Below are 24,094 nucleotides of genomic sequence, written 5' to 3'. Positions count from 1 at the left end.
AATGTGTTTTAGCATTTGAGGAAAAACTGTAATGAACTGTGACTACAGGTTTGTTTGTGCCTCCTCCACCGGAATTATCTCCTAATATGACAGTGTTTTACCAAAACCCTGAGTCTGCCTCGAACCTAATCATAAATACGTCAAATGAGGTTGTTGTAGAGACACAAACAGCCTTTTTAGTTGTTTATTTAATCTTAAAGATCATTTTTCTTTTTTATTTACCCATAGCCACTGTTTAGACAAAGGAGCACACCAATTTGGGTTCTCGGAATAGGCAGAGGAAAAAGCACTAATGATGGTCATCATAGTGATTCAAGTGCACAGTCTCTACCCAGAACAGGAGTGGGAGTCGGTAAGCAGCAGCAGGCATAATTGGTCATCCTAAATGAGGATAATATGATATGTGGCTTTCACTGTTAATTACAGAATAAGGAGTAAAAGACTCTCCTTATTTTTGGTTCTGAATAAGATTCCTGAAAGAGAAACGAAGTAGCACAGATTTTCTCTCTGCCAGACGTCACTGTTGCAACTTTAATCCTTGCCTGAATAGCAGTTCAGAGTATTAAAACGTGAATAATGAGAAAGATGCTTTTGCAATGAGTTTCGAGTAATATCAGCCCTCCGGGAGTGATTACATGTTGCAAATCTGAGCAGTTTTTTCCCTCTTTCTTTCTTTTATTTATTTTTATGGGCAGACATGTAATGATTAGTCTGTTGGATTTAGGTTTTTTTTTTTTCCTCACAAAATAAGCAATATGTAGAATTTGTGGCTAGTTATAATACCAAGAGGGTGTTCTGATTGATATCCCATCTGTCCCTCTCCATTACTGTGGCAGGTCTGACTTGACACCTTTTCAATGGATGTGAATATGTAATACAGTCATGCCAAATCACGTATTACACAGCTAAAGGCACCAGCGAATCAATTACCTGCTAAATTATAGATGCAAGCCTTTTTACTGTTAATGCAGCTACCGTCTCAGTTGGGGTGACGGTGCTCTCATCCCAACTTGCAGGAAGGTGTTTTGGGTGTTCTATATTCTGAAGCTACTTAGATTAGTTAAGACAGCCCTATCCTTTGAGTTTTTTCAGGAGTTTCTTTCATTTGCATAATGTAGGAACATAGTGTGCTCCTGTTTGCTGAAATATTATTAGTTGCAACTTTGTATAAACCATATAAGTTGCATTAGTATTGCAACTTATATGGTTTATACAAAGTTCATGATCCATGATTCTGTATGTTGTTGTTGTTGTTGTTGTTTTTTTTTTTTATTTATTTTGACCCTTTTACCTTGTCATAGAGTTTTTTTTTCATTTTTCTTTATGCTATGTATGCTTTTTTCATAGTGGAGAAGTGATGGGAATGAATGGTAGTACTATATGGGGAGCAACACACAGCAAAAGTCCTTGGATTGACCAGTCAGATTCATGATTCATGAAACCCTGTAGGCTACAACTGCACCTTTAAAAAGTGTTTCAAAAAAGATAAAAATCTAACTTGTACTGGGGTCCCACAAAACAAGAATTTGTTATTTTTGTCAGATTTAATCACCAATTTCTGTGCTCAACAGCACAGTTTAGCTTATGCATTTCAACCTGTTTACACAACCTGATGTGAATGCTAAGCATGATGTGTAGTGTTTCCCTCTTGCGGCCTCATTACACGATCCTAAATTGCACACCTGTCAACAAGAAGCAACGGGGCAACGAAAAGGAAAAATAACAAATATTTTGCTCATTAATCCAACACTGCGAGTACATCCCCTTATAACTGCAATACATGTTTGGGAGAACAACATCATGAAAAGCTCTTAATACTGAATATCCCTCTCACATACAGGAGTGTCGTCGACCCAGAGTTTGTGCACTCAGGTACTGTGTAAATCTTACTAATCATATGGTAAAGATTATATTATTTTTTTACTTGCTGTTTCTTCTGTTATTCCTCTGAAACCCCTAAAACCACACATCTAGGGCATCTTTTTTTACTAGCTAAATGGGGATCTGACTGTGAGAACAAGGGATGGTGAGCACTCATGGTAGCAAATTGTATCTGCACCCTAAATCATACTTCTTTTTTATTCTAAATGGAACCACAAGTTACAGAATAAACATTGTGCTGTATTGATAGACTATAAACTAACATCTGAGAAAATATGGTTATTAGGAACATTTTTACTGAGGTCATATATCGAATGTGATGAGGCTTTTTTTTTTTTTTTTTTTTAAATAACCAGAGCAGTGTTGCTCTGTTAGTTAGAAGAAAATGCAAATTTAGACATTACATTAAATTAAATTTGATACTTTATACCATTTTCAGAAGTCTATGAGTGAAAAAATGATTGTGATTAGAACAGTGCAAACAATAACCCCAATGACAACACTATTTTTTTTTTAGGTTGTCTGATATGGTGCAAAATACAGTTGCTTAACTGTAAGGTGTTTGTATGCCAGATATTTGATTTGATAAGGAGTTGGTAATGTAGGCTAGCATTCTTTCTGTCTAGTGCAGGGGTCGGCAACCTGCGGCTCCAGAGCCGCATGCGGCTCTTTAGTCCTTATACTGCGGCTCCGCGTGGTTTGGGAAAATAAATTAGTATTTAGCTGAAGTGTATTTTATTTGTGTTTAGTTCTTTTTTTAACTTGTAGTTCTAAATTGGAAGATTATTGTGATATTGAAATATAAAAATAAAATTATATTCTATTATTTTTTCATCGCTCAAAATTCTTCCGCGAGTCACACTCGCCGAAGCCGGTATACCCGCCGAAACGCCGTGCATTTATCGAGACTTTCAACCCCAGGTAGGCCAATTATGGATCTTCGGATCCACATTATGTCAGCAGCTATTCTCCACCATGAACTATGTTAAAGACAAACACCGCTCACGCCTGACAGATGACAGCTTACAGTCCTGCGTAAACTGACTTCGTACAGCCCCGATTAGCAGACGCTGTGCGCAGAGGTTCGGGACCATAAGTCTTATTGTAAACATATCACGGCAGACCGGCGATGTTTGCATGAACACGCTTTTCAGCATCTCTTTATTGACCACTTTTCACACACGTTTGCTGTACGCATACAGCCGGCTATAGCTTTTCACCTCACAGCCCGACATACACCACCAACAACACAACAGCACAGATAGCGCAGACGTAAAGGCAGCGAGGCGTGATTGCGGGTGTGGCTCAGGTGTGTCCGCCTCCCCTGCAGCAGCGCTGCAGACCACGCCCCACCGCACGCATTAACCTGGTAAAATACGTATTTAGGCAGAATTTTGCAAATATCTATTTTTAATTTTTCAGCAGCATAGTGCTTTTTTACCAATTATTTTTTAAAAGTCAGGTCAAGGCTCCAACAGCCCAAAGGCGATATAAGGGTGGTGGCTGACAACAGTTTTTGTTTGCTACATGGATCATTTTAGTTCAGGTTGGTGTCTTTCCTTTTGTTATATTTCTTTAAGAGTTCAAAATGTGTTGATTACATAAATAAAATGTAATTTTCTCTGTAGCACTTCATGGATTTCATAAGCAACACACCTTAGTTGTTCACACAAAGCATAAAGGTAAAAAACAATATATACAGTGTTATCTTCATTTTAGATGTCAAAAAGTATTTGCGGCTCCCAGTGTTTTCTTTTGCGTGGAAACCGGGTCCAAATGGCTCTTTGGGTGTAAAAGGTTGCAGACCCCTGGTCTAGTGGCTGGGACGTTAAGAGAAACATAACTGTTTTTGGTGTTATCCTGTTAAATTAACACTGTGGATGGACCTGCAAGGTTGAACTGGCACAGATTTTATGTCTGATGCCCTTCCTAACGCATTGCATTTATCTTGATACCAGCATTAGCTGTATGCTAGCTTATGATGCGCTGAGGCTGGGTTTGTTATCCATCAGGGAATTTCTGATAGTTAAATGGTTAATGTTAATGGGTACACTGGCCAGGTTAATAGTTACATTAAATATTTAATATGCCAATGCTGCTGAAATGAGTGCTTAACTGACCTTGAAGTTCATTGTTCTATTGTTGCTGTTTGTGTTCAGCTGCTAGCGAGGTGAGGAGCTGTGTGCCCACCTGACTGTAAAGTTGAGTGTCAGCTAGAGGTGAAGACACAACAGAGTACCACCAAATGTGCATGGGGTTGTTATGGCAATACCCCATAATGTCATTTCTATGTGATACCTGCTACTCAGTCTGTGGCTCTTTAGTCAAACTCCAAAACCAGAGTATTGTTTCTGTGCAGCCACTCCCCTCATAGTTTCTGTTACGGCAGTATCAGGAGGCCCAGCTAGGGCCGTAACAGTTTCATAAATGGTTATTTTGATTTCTGTGAAGATGCTTTCATAAATTATTGAGTGATGCCACTGACTAGCCAATCCGTAGCATGCAGTCTGCTGATGTCACATTTTTAGATCGCCTCAGAAAGCTTGAAACCCCGGTCGAGTATTAAAAAAAAAACAAAAAACCTGGTACCAGGTACTATGACCTAATGGAAATCCCTAAAAACCATTTTGAGCTGTGCCGAGGTGACCCGAGTAGGTACTAATGGAAATAGGCCATTAGTGTCGATACGGTTGTTAATGTAATACAATAGTGCTTTTTTGTGTCGATTAGTACCGAATCGCTAGTGGCTACAGACTTCTGCTTGTTGCTTTAATGTTCTTTGTTTTCATGCACGATTTCTTTTCATTTCCCCTGAATTCATATTCACCACCCGAAATATAAATATTCTGAATGTAATCTATTTTTTTAAGCAGGTAAATAATTCGGTGCCCTTTGGCTGTTAAGTAGTTTCTTTCTACATCCAGACCATCCTGTAGTACTTTACCTTTGCGTAGCCTCACACAATTAATTTCTGTTATTTAAACTGCTGGCTTTTGCTTTTAAAGTAGTTGAAGATATAACTTTCATTTTCTTTTATTGCACTGTTTTGGATATTGGTGGAAAAGGATGTATTTAATTTTGTTCACAAAACAATGGCAGAAGTGCATACTAAACTATCGGGTAGACACACACACACAATGCGTTATTTTATGAAATAATACATGTAATGTGTAATAAAATAAAATGCTCCCTATGATTTTTGCAAAGATTAAAAATGATCTTGCTGTTGTCATCAGGAATTGTGACATTTAGATGACATCTGATGAAAATAAATCAATAAATAAAACATTTTATTAAATTCTACAGGTCGGAGGGCACATTTCCTGTAGTGCGAATTACACAAGCTTTTGTTTAAGCTGTCACAGCAGAATGGTGAAATCATCAGTTAGCTGTTCATTAACTGTCAGCCAGTTACCGCATGTTGACAGGATTTACACCTCGTAGGAGATATCTGAGCACAGATAGCATCAACTGCATACACAAGTCATTAGTCCTTTCTGTTACTGGAGAGAGAAACAATTCATAACAAACCCACATGCGCATTTGCTCATTTAAAGTTTGAACTACAAAGCTGTTTAAACTGAAGGTATCATCTACAGCATCTTCCAGATAAATATGTCTATAATAATAATATAAAGGTTTTCTTACTTAAGCATCTCCTATTACAAACTAAAAGCGTGTGGTGGTGTATTCATCTGGAACGCTTGTGGTCTGGGTGTCTACTTAACTTAGCTGAGCTTAACAGAGACAAAGAGCAGAGAGGTTAAAGCAGCAGTGGTGTGTGTGTGTGTGTTTTAGAAGCAATCATTGTGAAATAAATGATGATAAATAATGAAATGTTTCTATTTCTATATATTTCTCCAGTTTGTTATTTATTGCTGCTGCCTTGCTATTTACATTTTATTCCTACACAGTTGAAGTGGATCAACCATGATTTCATGGTACATGTACAATAACAATAAAGGGCTATTCTATTCTATTCTATTCTGTGATCCACTGTGTTGTTCTAGCTAACGCTGTCCTTTGTCATCATTCACTTTCCAGTTCTAATAACCATTATATTCTAATAACAATAATAAGCTTTTGTTGGGCCAGGAAGCAGGGGCCAAGTTCAAATATTGTGGTCACAAACAGTATCCAACAGTTTTTGTTGATGGGTTTTTCTGTAAAGACGTTTGCGACCCGTAACGTCATTCAGCTCTTGATTTGATTTCATACCCATCATTAATTTTGAGAAAAATGCTGTAAAAGATAAAGTCATTTCACTGACAACTGAGACAGTCTTCCAGACGGGTTAGTGGCCTGTTTTACTTTGAAGGTTTGTGATTAATGACCTTCCTTCCTTCCTTCCTTCCTTAAACACAGACTTATCTGCAGGTCTGCACTGATTTCAGACAACCTAAATCTTCACCTGCCTGCCTCCCCTGCTTCCTGAACTTTTCTCCCCGCAGTAATCTAAGCCAATAGAATCCCTGGATGATGTGTGTTTTGATTCTCCAAACAGCCAGAAGGCTGTGCAGATATTGTCAGGGAGCTCTAAGGCACAGCACACAGCGGGGCTGGCTCTGCAGAGATTGCACCATAGTGCTTGCTTAAGGCCACAACAGCAGACTGACATTATGCACTCTTTAAGCTTCATTATGTTCATGTGTTGCAACCTTCTGGTGTCCACATGTCATTATAAAGAGCATGAAAATATATTGACCACCTAGACAGGGGCCCGTTTTTGCAGCTTTTAACGGCTTTGTAGGCAAAGCTTTTCACACAGCGTGGCATTGTCTGAGTGCACAGAGAAATTAGAAATGTTCTTCTGCGGCTCAATTACTTTCTCTAATACGGTTGCATTCAGAGGGTCTATTTTTGGAGACGATTAAACCAGTATTTCCCCCTCCATCGGTGGGCAGGGCCCCCATACATCTCAACCACCCACCCGCTAATCCTCGTCATCAATCAGGCAACATTGTTACAAGGAGGGTGTGTTATTGAAATGAATTAAACTCTTTTGCCCTTAAAGCAAATGTATTTCCAATACTCTAACATATTTACAGAAGCGTAACTTTCAATATAATGCTAATGTCACTGTTCTGCACTCTTGTTCACCGATATGAAACACAAAAATATAAGATAAGAAAGGTAGTAACTTCTAAAAGTACTTTTATTGCACCATGTTCATTCACTCATGAGCTTCTGTAACATGAATCAAATGGCTGAACTGCCACCTCAGCATACAGTCAAGTTCTGTGGAGTCTTCTTAATGACCTACTAATTTTATTCAGGTGTGCTGCAGCAGGGACACATTAAAAAGTTTCAGGACACTGGCCCTCCGGGACTGGAGTTTGACACCCCCCTAACCAGAACTTGCATAAAAAAAGAATAAAATTGTCACTATAGCTATCTTAAAAAATAATAATTATTGTTATCTGGTCAGATCATATATCATAACAATTTCTGCTTTCCTTCCCTGACCTTTTGCCTGACATCCAACATCTGTGCAGACGTCATCTCTCTTATTGAAATGTTGAGCAAAATTGACGTCTATTTATTTGACACAATAGTCACCCACAATTTGTTAGCCTTGATTGTATTTTTCATTTATTTTCCATGTTCCACCCTCATGCTGGATCATCCTTCAAACAGGATAATGTGGGAAGGATGCAGCTTAATGTCTCATATAGAAACTGTGGCCTCAATCTGAGACTTCTTTTCATCCCTGGAAAATAAATCTCTGTACTTGGTCTTGGCTTCGTCAAAGAATCCAACAACAAAGCCGCAAGAGGAACGTGTTTGTGTACGTGCATGCTAGAGGATGACGTAGTCAGAACGTCCTGTACCGACTTCACAATTGTAACACATACTGATCTTTTCAGCTCTGGATCAGGACTCTGAATTTGCATCATCCTAAACTGTATGCAGATGTATGAGCATCTATTCTCTTTTGCTGCAGTTTCTTGTGAGGAATGTTGCATGGAGCGTGAAATAGTTTCATAAAGCTTTAGGGAGGAGGTGTGTTTGATTCATAACTATTTCACATCTGAAATGGGGTGTACTTTCAACCGTAGCTATTTTTTTTTCATGCCATCTGTTGTTTAGATGCCAAAATGTAGGAATCTGCATATCTCAAAACTAATGAGAAACTAATGGGCCATCACCAAAAGTCTATAAATGTGAGCTGTGACATTATGTGGAAGCAAATGATCCTGCATACGCTGGTATGTTTTGTTTCCCATTACACAAATGCCTTTTTCTTTCCCAATAAGTGGAGTCTTTTCCCACCCACTCAACTTGAAAACCAACTCTACCTGTACAAAGACTGCTGTACCATATAAATCAAGTCTTACTCATATGTATTTTAAAGTAAATCCTGTTTTTATCTGCATGTTTGTTGACAAATTTCATCATCCAGTGACAGAAAATTTACAGAAGTTCCACATGGTTGTACTTAGGCGCCCAAAAATATACAGGATGAGGTGTCTTGGTGATATTACTTGTATTACTTGTATCGCTATGAGTTTGCTATGAGAAATTTCCATCTCAGCAGTTAGAAACTGTTCAACGGTTAATAATGCTTGTGCTTTCACTGAGGATTAGAGGATATTGAATCTGTTTTAAGAGTGATACCAATATCTAAAACTATGATATTTCAATATAATGGCTGATTATTTTTTTCTTTCTCACAAACCTAATATAAACAGATATCGCTAATATCTGTTTTGTTTGGTTATTTAGTTACTCATTTAACCGTTTGCCTGACTCTGCATGGATCAGCTGGTTGCTATCTTTTTAAATGTTCATTTTTGGGCTATTATATATGCCGATACCAAAAGACAAATGGCTAATATCAGCCATTAATGTCAGCCTGTCAATAAGTTGATCAGGTTTTAACTTTAGTCTTCAACCAAAAACTGGTTAGCACATAAAACAGAGTTCTGTCAAATAGAATCAAAGCTTGCCTACTTACCATGGAAGCTTTATTCTGGCACTAAAAAAAGCAAACAAACATTTTTTCTCATTCACAAGTCAACACAAATTCCAACTTGGTAGCTTGAAATTTATTTAAGTTATTTTATCCATTTGGAGTGTTTTTGTTTTTGTTTGTTTTTCGCTTTTTTAATTTTTTCTTTGCATTTCAAAATTTTAAGATCTTAACTCAAAATTTTCAGATGCAGCGAAAACTTTCAGCAACAAAAATTTTTGTCTTGTGGGTTGAAAAAAATGACCTAAAAAAATTAAGTAACAAAAAGATCCACTCCACTTTCAACAACAGAAAAATGTGATTGGAACATGTGTAGGGTTCACCACACAGCATAAGGACTTAGCTTACTGTTCTCACTCTTTCACTTCCTTCGACTGACTTCTGTGTCATTTCCTGAACCAGCACAACCCCAACCTAGCTTATCTCAATCATCCACGCCACAGCTGCTACCTCTGACTCCACATACTTCATGTTTATTATTTTTACTTTTATTTTTACTATTGCAAACAAAGTCACAATTGGCATAACAATCCATCTTGTCATTGGCTATGAGTTGTGACAAAAATATAGCTTTTCAGTTAATGAAGTGCTTGTGGGCTTTTGTGCAGGGGGTAGATTAGCTGTTAGTCTCTACAGTTCTCCAGGCTGTATACTAACTGATTGTTGTCAGTAGCCTTAAATTTTGCAAAGCATAACAGTGGCATCAGTCTTTGTCTGCATTTTGATGCATCTGTCTGCATCAAAAATCAAAGGAATCAATTCCAGTGTTTTCTCCAACCACCTGTTTACTGCTACATCGCCACTGAAACTATACAGTCTGCCCATATACGTCATGAAATGTTAAATGGCTACATGTTTTAACATTAACTGCTGTTTTCTGTGCAGACAGACTGTTCTACCGACAGCGAGAGTGAAGACAACTTCATAGTTGTCCCTCCACGAGATCATCTCGGCCTGGCCATATTCTCCATGCTCTGCTGTTTCTGGCCTTTGGGGATTGCAGCATTTTACTTCTCACAAGGGGTGAGGCCACACATACACATATTACCACAGGCATGCAATGCATACCCTTTCAAAGTTGTGGTCTGTCACACATGAATGATGCAGCATCTGTTTGTCAAGGTCTAGCATGCCCCCACCCCCCCTCCCCCCAATCACTCATACACATGCTTCTATAAATTCGTAGAGATGGGAACACACAAACATGCAAACACACACATCTATCTTGATTTTTCTTTACTCATTACCAAAACATTAAGAGCCTTCGCTCTTAAAAAAGGACTGACAGCTGACTCTCTTACTGCAAGGCCAATTTTTACTGAGCTACGCATCAATAACTCAAGGCCAATCTGCAATGGCTGCTTGATGCTCTGTAAACAGGCTGAGAGCCTCCTTTAGGAAGAGTCTATAAATCACTTCCAAGGTTCTATCTGTAAATGCCAAGAAAGGTTGTATTCAAAATAATAAGATGAGAGAGGGTCTCTGTGAACGTGTAGACTTTTCAAGAGGACTGAAGATGAACCCAATTAAAGGTGGGCTGATGTATTAAAGATGGTGAGCCCTTGGGAAAGATGAGGCGTAATTATTTTGCAGACACGCTGGCATTCTTTGGGCTGATGCGCTAAAAACGAATCGTGTTTTATTGCAGTCCAGCATAAAAAATACTAAAAATGACCCTTAACAACGTAATCTGAAGCGAGAAGCTTTACCAATATTTTCTTTTCAGTAACGTCTGCAATCACAACATAATAGGTATCTAATAGATTCCAGACAGACTTCCTCCCTCTTTTCAGTTCTCTTTGAAATGACTCTGATGATGTTATGTCAACCAAAGAGCACAGGGAGTGCCTCTTGTCTTGCCGCTAATCAAGTCTGTCCTGTGAATCATCAGCATAATAAAGACAACACATTAAAAGGCTATCAGCACAAGCGTACACGCGCATGCACGCACACACAGCATGTCCGAAAATGCATGTAAACACACGCGCTGCACACACAAACACACAAACGTGCTAGAGACAGACAAGCTTTTCATTAAATTGCCCTGCGTCTGACCACAAATTCTTATCAAAAGCTCAAGCATTTAGCTGCCTTATCTTGGGCGCAAGTAGTCTAAGCCCGTCAGTGAATTATCTTGTCAGGAGCTAATTTGATTCTTCCTGGGTAATTATGGGGAAGTGATGGCTGTGTTTAGGGATGGATGATTTTTCTGCCAATCTCCCCCCTTTAGAAGGTGCTTTCCTGAAGAGCTGTCAGGATTTCAAAGATATGGAGGAAGTTTGGGATCGCTTAATTTTATAGTTCAATAACCCACTTCACTGGTCTTCGTTTCATGCCGTTATTCAGAAGGACCAACCTGAAAGTGGTGATTCTATAGGAGCTAGCAGAGCACATGTCTGATTATGCTTACCGGTGCATTTGCACTGCACTGGCGGCCAATAATGACAATATCAACTCAGCATGTAGGTAAAATCAGAATCTTTATCAGCTTTTACTTCATAAAAATATTATAGCTGAGGAATATATGACTCATTAAAAGAAGCTGACACAAACCATAACTAGCTGAAGCTGAGTCAGATTTCCTTTTTGGATTGGATGTTATCTATAATTAAAGGATAATTTTGATTTTCTGTGTTTTTGTTTTAGACATAGGTGCAAATAGCAAGATTAGCAACTGGTCTTCCTAAGCTGTGCAATCATCGCACAATCAATAGTATCATTCTGACTTTGTTAATCTCAGAATCCTACCCTTAGTGATACCAACATCCCAATCCTGCGAGCATTCAAGCGAACCCTGTTTCAATTTCCAAACCTAACCAAACAGCGGTGCAAGCGAAGCAAAGAGCAAAACAAAGTTCCTAAATTCAAAGCCATGTTCTTCTGGCTGATTATTCCACTGCCACTCCAAATGAGTACTTTGCAGATCTCAAAAATAAGACAGCTATTTTTCCAAATCTAATATTTCCATGGCACGCACCCTGTGTGCATCTCTGCCTGCGTCATTTGCCAGAACAGCAGTAAGTGATGCCCTGGGATGAGAATGTGCTGTCCAGAACTGATGAGAGAAAACAATAAACAGATGTTGCATTGTTGCCTAAGGTAATCTGTCTGTCACAATGATGTTTGGGGGTAAAAATCAAACAAATGGAGCTTTCAGATACAACAAAGCATGCGTTTCGCTCGCTGATGTTGAGGGCACTGTTTTGGAAGAGCTGTGGACCACATAGCAAAATCAGTTACGTTTTTGAAATTTCCAATCAGTGCATCAAGAAAATTCTGTATATGAAAACTATATTGATTTACCCTTTACTTCAATCAGAAAGCTTCAATAGATCTACTGAGAGAGAATGCTTAAGCAACCCTAAGCCATGCTTATAAATATTGCCTACCTACAACAAGCTACCTGACCGAGGCTGGGCAATTAATTGTCTCAAGGGGCCGCTTGAGAAACTGGGACTGTTGTAGAAGGCCGTACCTTCCACAACAGTCCCAGGTTCTCATGTGGCCCCCTGGGAAAATGAATTATCCACTCCTGTATCCAACTGTTAAAACACACCTAATATGCAAACTGGGATGGAAATCAATTTTATAAGATAGGGATTTACCTCTATCGCTGGTTCCTTTCACATATACACACCCCGCTCAATTCATTGCTTTGGCAGAGCTTTCTGTCTTTGTAGAACACTGTAGATGTGACAAGGGCAAAGAAATTTATTTATTTATATTTTAGAAATGATAGCACATCAGCTTCACCACTTACTCTAAGGACATTTAAAAACAAACACGTTAGCGACTGTAATAGACTCTGTGGATGGCAGATCAATAGTGTTTTTGTTCCACTGGAAGGTCAGGCCTAGTCAAATACAGCGCCGCTGCTTTCCCAAGGAGACGAGTGAGTGAAGGCGTCAGCAAACACCTTAACACAAAAACAGACATGCATTCATACGCTGCTGTAACGCTGTTCGCCAAAGACAACAGCTTTTATTGTGCATAATGTCTTTATGGTAACTTGTGGTGCACAATTTCGAGATTCAGTGTTAACCGCCCCCCACAAGCGCACGCATCAGCTGATAATAACTGGAATACCATAAATATCTGAGGGAAATTAGCTTTGAGCATTTGATTGGGAAGCGGAATTGAGTTTCAATTATTGCCGCTAATTGGGTGAGTGTTTTGTTTTGAAGATGCTGATGAATTCGTCACTTAGCTCTGAGACATCTGCGCTGGAAAGTGCAGAGTTGAGGCGCAGCAACAATTCATTTCACGATCTCGCAAATAAGACTCCCCTGAAGTTATCGTATGGCGTACGAGCCATAATAAAGAATGAAAATGAATGAGCTCGTTATAGCGAAACTGTTTCTCTATTTGTGCCTGTCTGTGCGAGGGAGGCGGAGACACAGACACAGAGAAGGGGGCGTCGAGTGTTGTTTGTTTGGAAGAAAAACCCGTTAAGGGTGCCGAGTCTCCGTGCAGCCGAGTCTCAGATGTTATCTTTTTTCTATGACACCACATTTCAATCATTTTGTCAAGGTGGTGGAGATAAAGCCTTAAATGCTTCTAACCATTTTGCTCTCAAGGGTATTCAAGGAAAAATACAATGATTGACAGTGTTAAAAGTTAAGCTGCGATATTTTCATCACTCTCAGTCCACATTACAGCATTATTTCAGTTTGTCACAAAATGCCTTGATTTCATTTTAACTGACAAACATTGCGTATCATATTTGACAAACGCACCAGAGAAGCTGACCCTCGAGTGAGTGCCCTTTGAATAGCCTCTGTAGAAAAAAGACCCTCTTCAGTCTGAATCTCAAAACAAGTCAGAACTATTTTAGTGTCCCCAAAGACCTCTGTGGGGTTGTGCTAATATATTGTCAGAGGGAGAATGTGCTTTGTGTCATTTTGAAAGCAAATTAAAGCCTAATTTCCCATAAACCCCTCATAATGGTGCTTCTGTTCCAGTGATTACTGTATTGATGTGGAAGCTGAAGGCTGCCTCGAATGCACATATTTCGTCTGGATTTTCTTCCTGACCTTTCGAGGCATTTATCTAAAGAGCCTCTCTCGTTGGTTCTAATCTAGCTGTCTTTGTCTTGGACTATTAACTTTGTCTTCAAAAATCTGCTCAGCCTTAGAGAAACAGTGCAAAGTGGAAATACCCTGTGCTGGGTTTTTTTATTAAGTTCAAACAATCAAAGTGATACAAGACCCTTCCTAATGGCCACTCTGCGTGCATTCTGCAAAAGTACAGAAGGTTCTGACAGATGCGTTGTGTCTGAGCCAGGGCTACATCCACAAAAGTCAGGAATTCAAACAAGTGATTGGTTTTTCAGTGATGTGCAGTGAAACATCTTCTTCACTTGCTGTGGGCGCTCGCAGAAACGTACTGAAAGTTTTAGGCATCTGATTTGGTTTAAATGCTTCGTAATTGTCTCCGTACCCTAAATTTAAAAAACAACCCCAACACAAAGTTTTCCGTCCAGTAAGCATCAAAAAATCCTCTTGAGCTCTGAGCTCTTGGTAATTAACAATGCTTCCTTAAAAGCAGAAAAAAACTGATTATTAATCCTGTCTGCATTTATGTTCTTAACAATATATTGAAATGACTACATAAACAATGCCTGTCTTTCTGTTCTAATATAATTGGCTAAAGCCAGATAAATGTGCAAAATTCATTTACATCTGCTTCACTGGAGTTATTTTACCCTGGTGAGAAACTGCAGAGAATGAGATCCAGAATTTTGAGCTAAATGGAGGAAGGCATGAGTAACTAGAGGTCATATTCTGGTTCAGCTGCTTTGTCGCTGTTTGCATGACTGTAGTGCAAATTGGCAGAGACTATGAATAATACAATATTTTTGTCAGGAGAGAGCGATAAAGCAAGACACTTAAAGAGTAATTAAAATAATGTATTTGACTTAATATGCACAAAAGGGAAAAGAAATATGCCATTAGCCTTTGGTGAGTAGACCCCATTGTGATGTCATTATTTTAGCGGGTTAGTCATTTTATGGAGCCTAGACCCTGGTGGTGGACGAGGAGTGATGACATGAGAACTGGACGGATGTGAAGAACCCACCAGTAAGGTTGAAGAGAATTGCATTAATTCCACACTGAAATAACACCTGGCAGTGGGAGAGAAAGCACAATCTGATTGGTTTGACAGCGAATAAATGACCTCGGGAAAAAATGATGAGTTTGAAGTGGGGGAAACGGGAGAGAGGGATGTGCGGTAATCTAAACAGAGCTAGCATCAAGACAATCTTCCTGATAGAAATGTCAATATATATTTTACATTAGATTTATCGCACACTGGACTCATTTTTTGTTATCACTGTTTCTGTAAACTGTACTGTAATGTGCGAAAGAGTTGAGCCTTCCGATATTTCCTCATATTTTGCTGGTAGAACAGGAAGTAGGTGCAGCGATTTATTAAAACGTGCAAACATAATACAGTTTCACAGGCAAACACAGAGTACAATTCTAATAAGTTTGAATGTCAATAATTGGTATGAGCACCTTTATTATTCAAGAAAGACTGAACTAAGCTGTTTGCATATATTAGAGCCAATTTCTTAAATTTGTCACTTTGTAATATATTGTATTATTTAATTTAGTTCAGTCTGTTACTGTTCTTATTGTCTTGGAGCAACTGTGACCAAATAATTTTCTTAGGGATTAATAAAGTATTCTGAGTCTGATTCTGATGATTCTCCAGGCTTCTTGAAGGACATTTAAAGCTCTTTTTAGATGTGTGCTGCCTTTTGTTCTGTTCTGTCAAGATGTTCCCACACTGCTTCAAAAATGTTGCGGTCCGAGCTCTGGGGAGGCCAATCCATGACTGATACTGTTCCACTGTATGTTTCACATGGTCTCCCAGTAAGACCATTTGTAATGATGCAAGTAGATGGATCAACTGAAGAGCCAGATGCATCTCTCGGGTCCCGTCAAACATCATTGCTGATTTTTTTTCTTTGTAAATAGTAAAAAACGTCAGCATCACCTTCAAATATAGTTTAGGAAATAGCCACTTTTTATTGCATCTTCCACTCTCTATTTTCTCTACTGTCCTCATTTTGTTTAAGGACATGCTGCACTCGATGCCAAGATCCGTTTTTAGCTAACAGCTATTTGGGAATCACCTTATTGCTGCAAAAATACCGTGTTATGTCATCTTTGGCTTTTTTTTTTGTAGATTCAACTAAAGAAATTAGAATAAATTATGTGTTTTTGTTACAGGCGGCTAAAAACAGTATTCGTACTATACAGTACTGTATAAAATATTACATTTTAATTGCAATACTTAAACATTATACTGGCTTAATGTTACAAAGACAGATTTTGTTTTACTATTTATATGACTAGCACAAAAAAACCAAACAAACAGCCAATCTTCAAGGAAAAGCAACTTTGAAAGGCCTTCAGAAAGCCTCGAGAACTATCTCAAATTATACTATGTTAAAAAAGTAAACTGCAAGTATTCCTTACTCCAGTCAGTATTTCTTCTCTCCCCTCAGATATCCAACAAGACCACACTTAAATAAAGAAAGATGCCATGAGACTGCATACCTGAACCTCGCTCTTCTCAATGAGAAGATGATTTCAGAATTCTTCTCAGTTTTCCCTTTTGTTGAGCAAAGCAATTCTACAAAAGCAGCTCACATGCAAGACTTTCAAAGTCGAAGGTCAAACCAAGTATAGCTCTTTCTTTTTTTAATGGAGACTTTGTGTTTAGGGTTCCACTCCCTGCCTCTGCCAGATGCAAACTCTCTGACTACTGAGAGAGCTGCACCTGAGTAGCAGACACAATCCCTGTTAACCTTGATTTTTAGTAAGAAATGTTACCTCATGTACTTGGTGCTGTGGCTCACCTCCAAAATGAAAGCAGCAGAGTGAGCTAGTGTGACCCTAAGGTCAACTTCATCATACTCACATGCCACACATCATTATTAAATTGGATACAAGAATAATGAAGGCCATTTCATGCATCCGCACAGTGCATTTCAAAATTCTGTTAGCACAGGTTCACACCCATCTGACTGTGTTGTGTTGTTGGCACATTGAATTATGGTTGTAATTTATAAACATGTTGAACACTGGAGACTGCTGAATCTTTGCAACTGCTGTAAAAAAAAAAAAAAGTAGTAAATACAGGAAGGCATTGTAATAAAAAACTGAATTTATTTTAATTTAGTGGAAGAAAAATGAAACAAGAAACTTAAAAAGCCAATACAAAGGCCAAAAAACGCCAATATAACAGTTTATGTTCTGTAATTTCTGCTTCAGGGATAACTTCCACTCAGTGAACTAAATGAAAAAGAGAAATCAAAATAGTCTATTTTCCCTTCCTTTCCCTTCTGGCGAGGAAATCCCTTTGAACAAGAAGATAGCTAAAGGTTACATAGCACAGCAGCAAAAAGTGTTTATACCTGCTCCTGCTTTAGAGAAGAGATTCTCTATTTACCATTATTAACTAACAAATCCCCCGCTCTATGTGTGGGAGATAGTAAACATGCATACATATATTACAATCATTATAGTGTGATGATAAATGCTAAAAAAAAAAAGTATGTTTTGATGTAGATTCCAAATACTACATCCAAACACTGCACAACTCTGCAGCTCCCTGCTTTATAATCATTTTCAGCTCAGTGTTTTGGAGCCCAGACTTCACATTACAATCACCACAAAATTAGGATGAATTTTTAGCCTACATGATTACATTTAGATGTGTTTAAATACAACCAACATGTTTAATATACATCTACAGTGACTAATGAGGAAATGGACCACTTCAAAACATAACCAAGTTTCAGTCTGTTTATTTCTGAAGTTATTACGTATCAAATAATTGTTATTTCTGAGGATGTAAGTACTGCCCATTGTTAATCTCACAGTGTTAATTTAGTTTCTGCTTTTACCATAGACTCTTCTAATACACTTCTATTCATTACGCTGAATCATGCAACATAATCACTTCAGTGTTTGCACTGTAAAACACAAAGTCAGTAGTTTCCTGGAAACACAAATCAGACAGATTAAATATACAAATCAAATTTAGTTAAATGGCAAATCATATATACATGATTATACTGTAAATGTATACATACAAATATATATTTTCCTTTTTGTCAATTGGTTTTCCAGTTGGCATATATACTTAGAAAAAAAGGGCTGCAGTACCTGCATGCGTGTCATCATTCATGTCTGTAAACACAGAAAAGCTCAAAGAGTTTTGAATTACTTCTGATAAAACTTTGCATGTGTGTAGAGTTCATTAAAACTTGGCTTCCATCCTACAAGGTCTTAAAGGTCAGCTTAATGATTAATGGATTTAAAAACTGACAAAAGCCTTATAACTTCACCTATAAACTATGATTCTTAGTATTGAAAGTACAGTATAGTATAACGATATAAAATATCATTCCCCATTTGACCTTTGACCTTTCCGTTAATGTTAATAGGTTGATCTGAAATCAAAGTGATAGTAATGCTGTAGGTATTTAAAAATATATTTATCACTGCCATTGTTTGTATTGACAACGTATGGGAAAATAGTGAATAAATATTATATTTATTATAATATTATTAATATTTTATTTTGATGTTGTTATATACATGACAGTAAAAGGCTAAGTGTTTAAATACATAACAATTTGAATACATGCTCGTGAACAAGTATGATTTTATTTGGAAAACAAAACTATCAAACAAAAGATCAATAGAAACTTTTTCGCTTGACATTTATCACTAAACATTTAAAATTAAGGTTAGTAAGTAAAGTAAAACATAATTGTACTGAAAAACATGAACAACAACAAAAAGAACAAACAAAGCAAAATGAATGCATAAAGATCTCAATGCCATTTCCTTGAAAGCAAATGCTGCCCAGACAATGAGAAGCCTTGGTGGAGGTTTGTGCTCTCAGAGTGGTTTTTTGTTATAAAAGCAGATTGCTTGAAAAATAAATTTATGTCAGAGGACAAAATATAAGGATATATAGGATTCTTATTTGATTGAAAACAAAAACTAGTATTTACTGCGGTTTAATGGCTGCTTTTTCTAGTTACGCTAACAGGGGCTCGTGAAGAGGATCTATATGTGCCTGTTGTAAATGGGTCATGTCAGTGGGAGTCACTCTTTGGAGGGGAAAAAAGCAGTGTGGGCACACAAAGAAACAGGTTTACACTCTGTGACTTGAAAGCATGGATTAACTGTGTGATATATAAATATGAAAAGAATTATTATTTTTTTAGTTCAGTGATAAATTATGAATCTTGTTTCCCCCCATACGATTTTTGTCATTCAGTGACAGCAGCTGAGGTGACCATAACCTCCTGTCCTTCACATTTTCACACTGATTGCGATTTCTTAGTCCTGCAGTGCATTTTTTATTCAGTTTGTGTATTTATTTGCACAGGTCAGTCAGTTGGTCTCTCCATTTCCATAACTTGAGGTTTTACATTGCAATAGAAACGATAAACAACATATTTTTCAGTGGCTCACCATTTCTCTTGAAGTCGTTGCAAATGTTATCAGGCTTCTGACTTTCTTCTTCTTCTACTTTGTTTTCTCTTTTACAGACCACTAAGGCAGTGAACAAAGGTGACTTCCCGCTGGCCAACATCGCCTCCCGAAGGGCTTTGTTCTTAGCTGCCCTCTCCATCACTATAGGCACCGGTGTGTATGTAGGGGTAGTGGTAGCGCTCATTGCCTACCTCTCTAAACCAGGGCACATATAGCAGTCACACCTTCTTTCCAAACACCTCCAGGGAGCCCAGGAAGAGAACACCGTCCTCTGGGGAATGTCACTGCGCCTGCAGACTTTGAGGAAAGTTTTTCCAGGATGTACAATTTACCCCCCTCCACCTTCCTTTTGTTCCAGACTTCTCTCCCTGCAGGCCCTCTGTCATCCAAGATTTGCCACAGTGACTGGAGAGAGGTCAAGCAAGAGGGCAAGAAGAGGGAGGACTGTGGATTGAGAGAGACTGCTGAGACAGAGGGTTTGAGTAAAGGAAGCATTCCATGTTGGAGCCCAGTTTGCATCGCAATGGCTTAAATCCATGTCGGCTTCATCCTCTCCTGACGGATTTTTAGGTTCCACAAGTCCTAAAGAAACTTTGAAGAGAGAAGCTCATACAGTAACCTATTGACCTTTACCAATTATTAACAAGCAGAGGTTTAGGAAGGTTCAGATCAACACAGTGTAACTTATTCACCTAAACCAATACTATACTGTTGTTATTGAGCTGCTGTTAAAATTGGAGCTGCCCTGTGGAGCCTTGCCCTGTATCATCTCAGTTTGCCACCTAGGATTGTCTTTAATATACTATAATCTGCCCCCATCAGCTCAAAAATGCATTTGTCTCTGGGCTGACTGCCTCACACTGCAAGATTAGAAAAAAAAAAGACATTTGAGAATATTTACAGTTTCTTAAACCATGACAAAGGAGGACTTATTTCCAGAGGGACATAAGAAAAAAATATAGAGCGTTCATCAATAAAGGATCAAACTCTTGAAAATCAAAATAATAATAATTATAATAGGGAACACGGTTCCCTTCTCATTAAAACAAATGCACTGGCATGAATCAGAAAAATCTCAATGGAGCCACAGGCCTGCATTTTTCCTCAGTAAAGCTAGCCATCTGTCAAATCCCTAGTACTCCTAAAATCTGCTCATGCAGATATGTTTCCCTGCATACATGCAAATGTGCTTTGTTTTGTTTGTTTTTTAATGTTTGTCCTTTTGTGTTCTCTACTGTTTAAAAAGTGTCTTCATTAATACTGCTTAAACTAATGTTCATTTATGGCCTTTGAAGTAAAGCACAGATGTGAGATGGTCAGATATTCAGGGCAAATGGTGTCCAGTGTTTCTACAAGTGACACATCTGATAACACAGCATGAAATATGAAATGAAGCATGAGCCAGGATGCCATATACATCAGGTACATAATGTCAGTTCAAAGCAGGACTTACATACAGTTAGGTTCTTTGGTTTTTGGACAAAGACTTAATTGTGTAAATTTGTTTGTTTGTTTGTTGGAAATCAAACGATCAAGATGTGCAGACTTTCAGATTTCATTCAAGTGGTTTAACAGAAGTATTTAATTAGTATTTAATTTCAAGAGGTTTAAAAAAATACTAATAATTGGACAATGGACTAACAAGCAGTCACACAGCCAGGTGAGGCCTGGTTTTCTGCACCATTCTATTATAAATTAAGCAAATAAAAGATCTGGAGTAGATTCAAAGGGTCAAATGTGGCATTTGGTAGTGGAACTGAGTCACTGGTGTTTATTGATGATAATGACATGACTACACTCTGTTCAGATTCAGCTGTAGCTGTAAAACTGATCACACTGAACTTCACAGTGGAAGTGGAAAGCATACTGCGAAAGCAAACCAAGGCAAAACAGTTACATATCCTTCAATGGTGAAGTAATTCGTGCGTATCTGTCTGAACCGAGCATGTCGTTAAATACAAACCCAATAATAAGCAATTAAATGTGACCACAGTAAAGGCCTAGCAGCGAATCTGAAGCAAGGAAATGCAACATTTGGTGACGTATATAGATTCCAGACTTCAGGCAGTCACTGATTGCAAAGGATTAAATGAAAAGTATTAAAAACTACTTAAACTGATGTAGTTTGTGCAGTTAATTTTGAACCTGTAAAAATGGGGGACTGTGTTTCCTAAACAGTGTTAACCCACCGAATTTAAGCTTCAAGCCTGCACTTCACTCACATCTTCATTGTTTAAATTCACTGTGGTGGTATATTTGTCATTGTTCAAATAGTTATGGGCCTAACTGTGTATATATATATATATATATATATATATATATATATATATATATTTATTTATTTATTAGGGGTGCAACGCTACACAAAATTCACGGTTCGGTTCGATACTTTGGTGTTGCGGTTCGATATTTTTTCGATTTTTAATTTGTCATTTATTGAAATTATAAATATATATTTTAACTCAAAATTACAGTTTTTAAGTTTAATGTTGCTGAAACAACAAAAGCAAAATAATGAAAAAAATAAATCTATCTGATCGAGGAATCACTCATCTTTGGAAAAGAGAGTTTAATACAGAGAATGAGGATGGGGGAGGTTCAATTTCGGGTAGCGTTGAGGCAGTTGCCATGTTGCAACAAGCTTAGCTTCTGTCTTGCTAGCTTGCGCTGCGCTCAGTGGATCTGCACTCGACAGTGCAGCCTAGGCGGAGTAGTCAAATGCAGATCCACTGAGCTCTCAACACAGACAGCATCGTAAGAAGAAAAGTTGATAAAATACATAGAAAATTTGGTATTGTTCGAACCGAAAGCACTGTATGGAACGGTTCAATATCGATAAGAGTATTGTTGCACCCCTAATATATATATATATATATATATATATATATATATATATATATAAATGTAGACTTTTCCAAGTGTGGTAGTCCTGATTTTAGCTCTGATCATTTATTTGATTTAGAGCTTTATCATAAATTCAACTGAGTTAAATTAAAAAACAAACCAAAAGGCTCATATTTTGCACAATGCCTTTTCCCACTTTCCCTTATTCCAGCTAATAAAACAGGGGAGATTTCGCTTTGTTCCTTCACACTTTGAAGGTGAAGACGTTCAACAGACAAGTTCACAGATTTTCTGCAAGAAGGGCTTATTAATTACTGATATTTTAGCTTGTGTTTTTACACAAGTCTGGCAGATACTATTTCAAGCAGTGAAGCCTCAAGGGGTGACGATATACACTTTGCTACCCTGCACAGGTCCTGCATTAGTCATACCTGACAGTTATGGTGCACAATTAGCTCCCATTAATGGCTTTTTCTGAAGGAATGCATATTCTCTGGAGCATAGCCCTAAAATAGCACAACCGCATTAATTTCACTAATAAGCCACTTTTGATGTCACTGCTTGCTGTCAAACCAGGCAAGTAAACAATCCATTTACACACATCCTTGGTTCTGTGAAATTTTTAGGCTAAAATGTAACTCTGTTCTTATGTGCTAATGACGAGTGAATATCTTTCCATATTCACTACAAGAGGAAGTTTGAAGTTTGGGGTCCGAGCTGCAGTTTAATTCAAAAACCCCAAAGTTTCTTTTGAATGTTGTCTTTGACTGCCTTTATGGGTAAACAATCATCTTCTGACTAAAATAAGTCAGAAACGGACCACAGTGCACTCTTAAGGGGTTCTGAAGACAGGATAATGTATCTGTATATGTTTAGTCTGATAACCTTTGACACCTTTTTGACCACTTGTCCCAAACTTAACTCACAAGCTACCGATTGCAGTGTATGCACACATGACCATCACTGTACCTATAGTGAAAGTTTGTTTTCATCTCACGGAGAAAGTTTTATTGCTGATAGCGATGAAGATACTTTGTGTTTCGTAGCGTGTCATTCAAATGATGTGTTTTTAGCTGGCTTCTTTGGCAACATGGTATTGTGCAAAGTGTTACAACAATACGTAAGTTTTAATGCTGTTATTCTTTTTTTGGTTTCCTCATTGTGATGAGCTACACATCCATGCAACAAAGAAGTTTGCTGAATGCCAGGTTGATAGTGATCTCTTCGTGTCGTGCTTTTAAGCCGCGTTAAAGAAAAACAATGTTGTTACATTATCTTTGGGATTTCTTTCCTATCTTGTGTGACGGCAACATGTACATATTGCAAATAAAGACATGTTCAAATGTAATGACAAATAAATCGGGAAGGATGGCCTTTCTTTGAAGCAAAAATTCTTTCTCTGATTTTTGTAATGTGAAGTTCTATAGTCGGATTCATATCTGAAAAGCTCTTCGCAATCTGAAGGAACTGGCTGAGCAATTGAGATGCTTGAGTTGTTCTTAACACTGGAAAAGCAAAAGCAAACACAGACTGAGTCATGGGGTGTAGGTGGTTTTGCCAGAAAGAGACAGAGGAGCAGCTTTGAAATCTGTATAACTGCACCATTCTCTTTGCTGCATGCAGGAAAGTACATTTCCCTTTGTGTTGTCAACCATTATGGTTATTGAACAGCAGAGCTGTTGCCTACCCAGCTCAACATTTCACACAGTGAACAAAATGCCAACAGAGCAAGCTAACGTTTCCCACATGGTGTCCTATTATTGCGGCAGTCACTTTGACAAAGAAGAGCAATGATGTTATATTCTGTTGTGATTGTTGGTTGTGGTGCACATTATCAATGGCTCTAAACTTTTTTTTCTGTTGTTGTTGT

The 24,094-nt window shown here is 38.0% G+C and overlaps 1 protein-coding gene across 1 annotated transcript in view; it reads left to right on the top strand.

Annotated features, from left to right (window-relative positions):
- Nucleotides 1-23,615, top strand: part of syndig1l (synapse differentiation inducing 1-like) — a 47,020-nt gene extending 23,405 nt beyond the window's left edge. The window contains exons 3-4 of the mRNA XM_085132974.1: nt 9,740-9,877; nt 19,437-23,615. Of these exons, the coding sequence (XP_084989100.1) occupies nt 9,740-9,877; nt 19,437-19,595 (297 nt within the window). The 3' untranslated portion in view covers nt 19,596-23,615. The remainder of the gene's footprint in view (nt 1-9,739; nt 9,878-19,436) is intronic.
- Nucleotides 23,616-24,094: the final 479 nt, after the last annotated feature.

This window comes from Neolamprologus multifasciatus, chromosome 15 (genome assembly GCF_963576455.1).
Source record: "Neolamprologus multifasciatus chromosome 15, fNeoMul1.2, whole genome shotgun sequence".
In the NCBI taxonomy this organism is placed as follows: domain Eukaryota; kingdom Metazoa; phylum Chordata; class Actinopteri; order Cichliformes; family Cichlidae; genus Neolamprologus; species Neolamprologus multifasciatus.
This window is presented reverse-complemented; position numbering and strand designations above follow the sequence as displayed.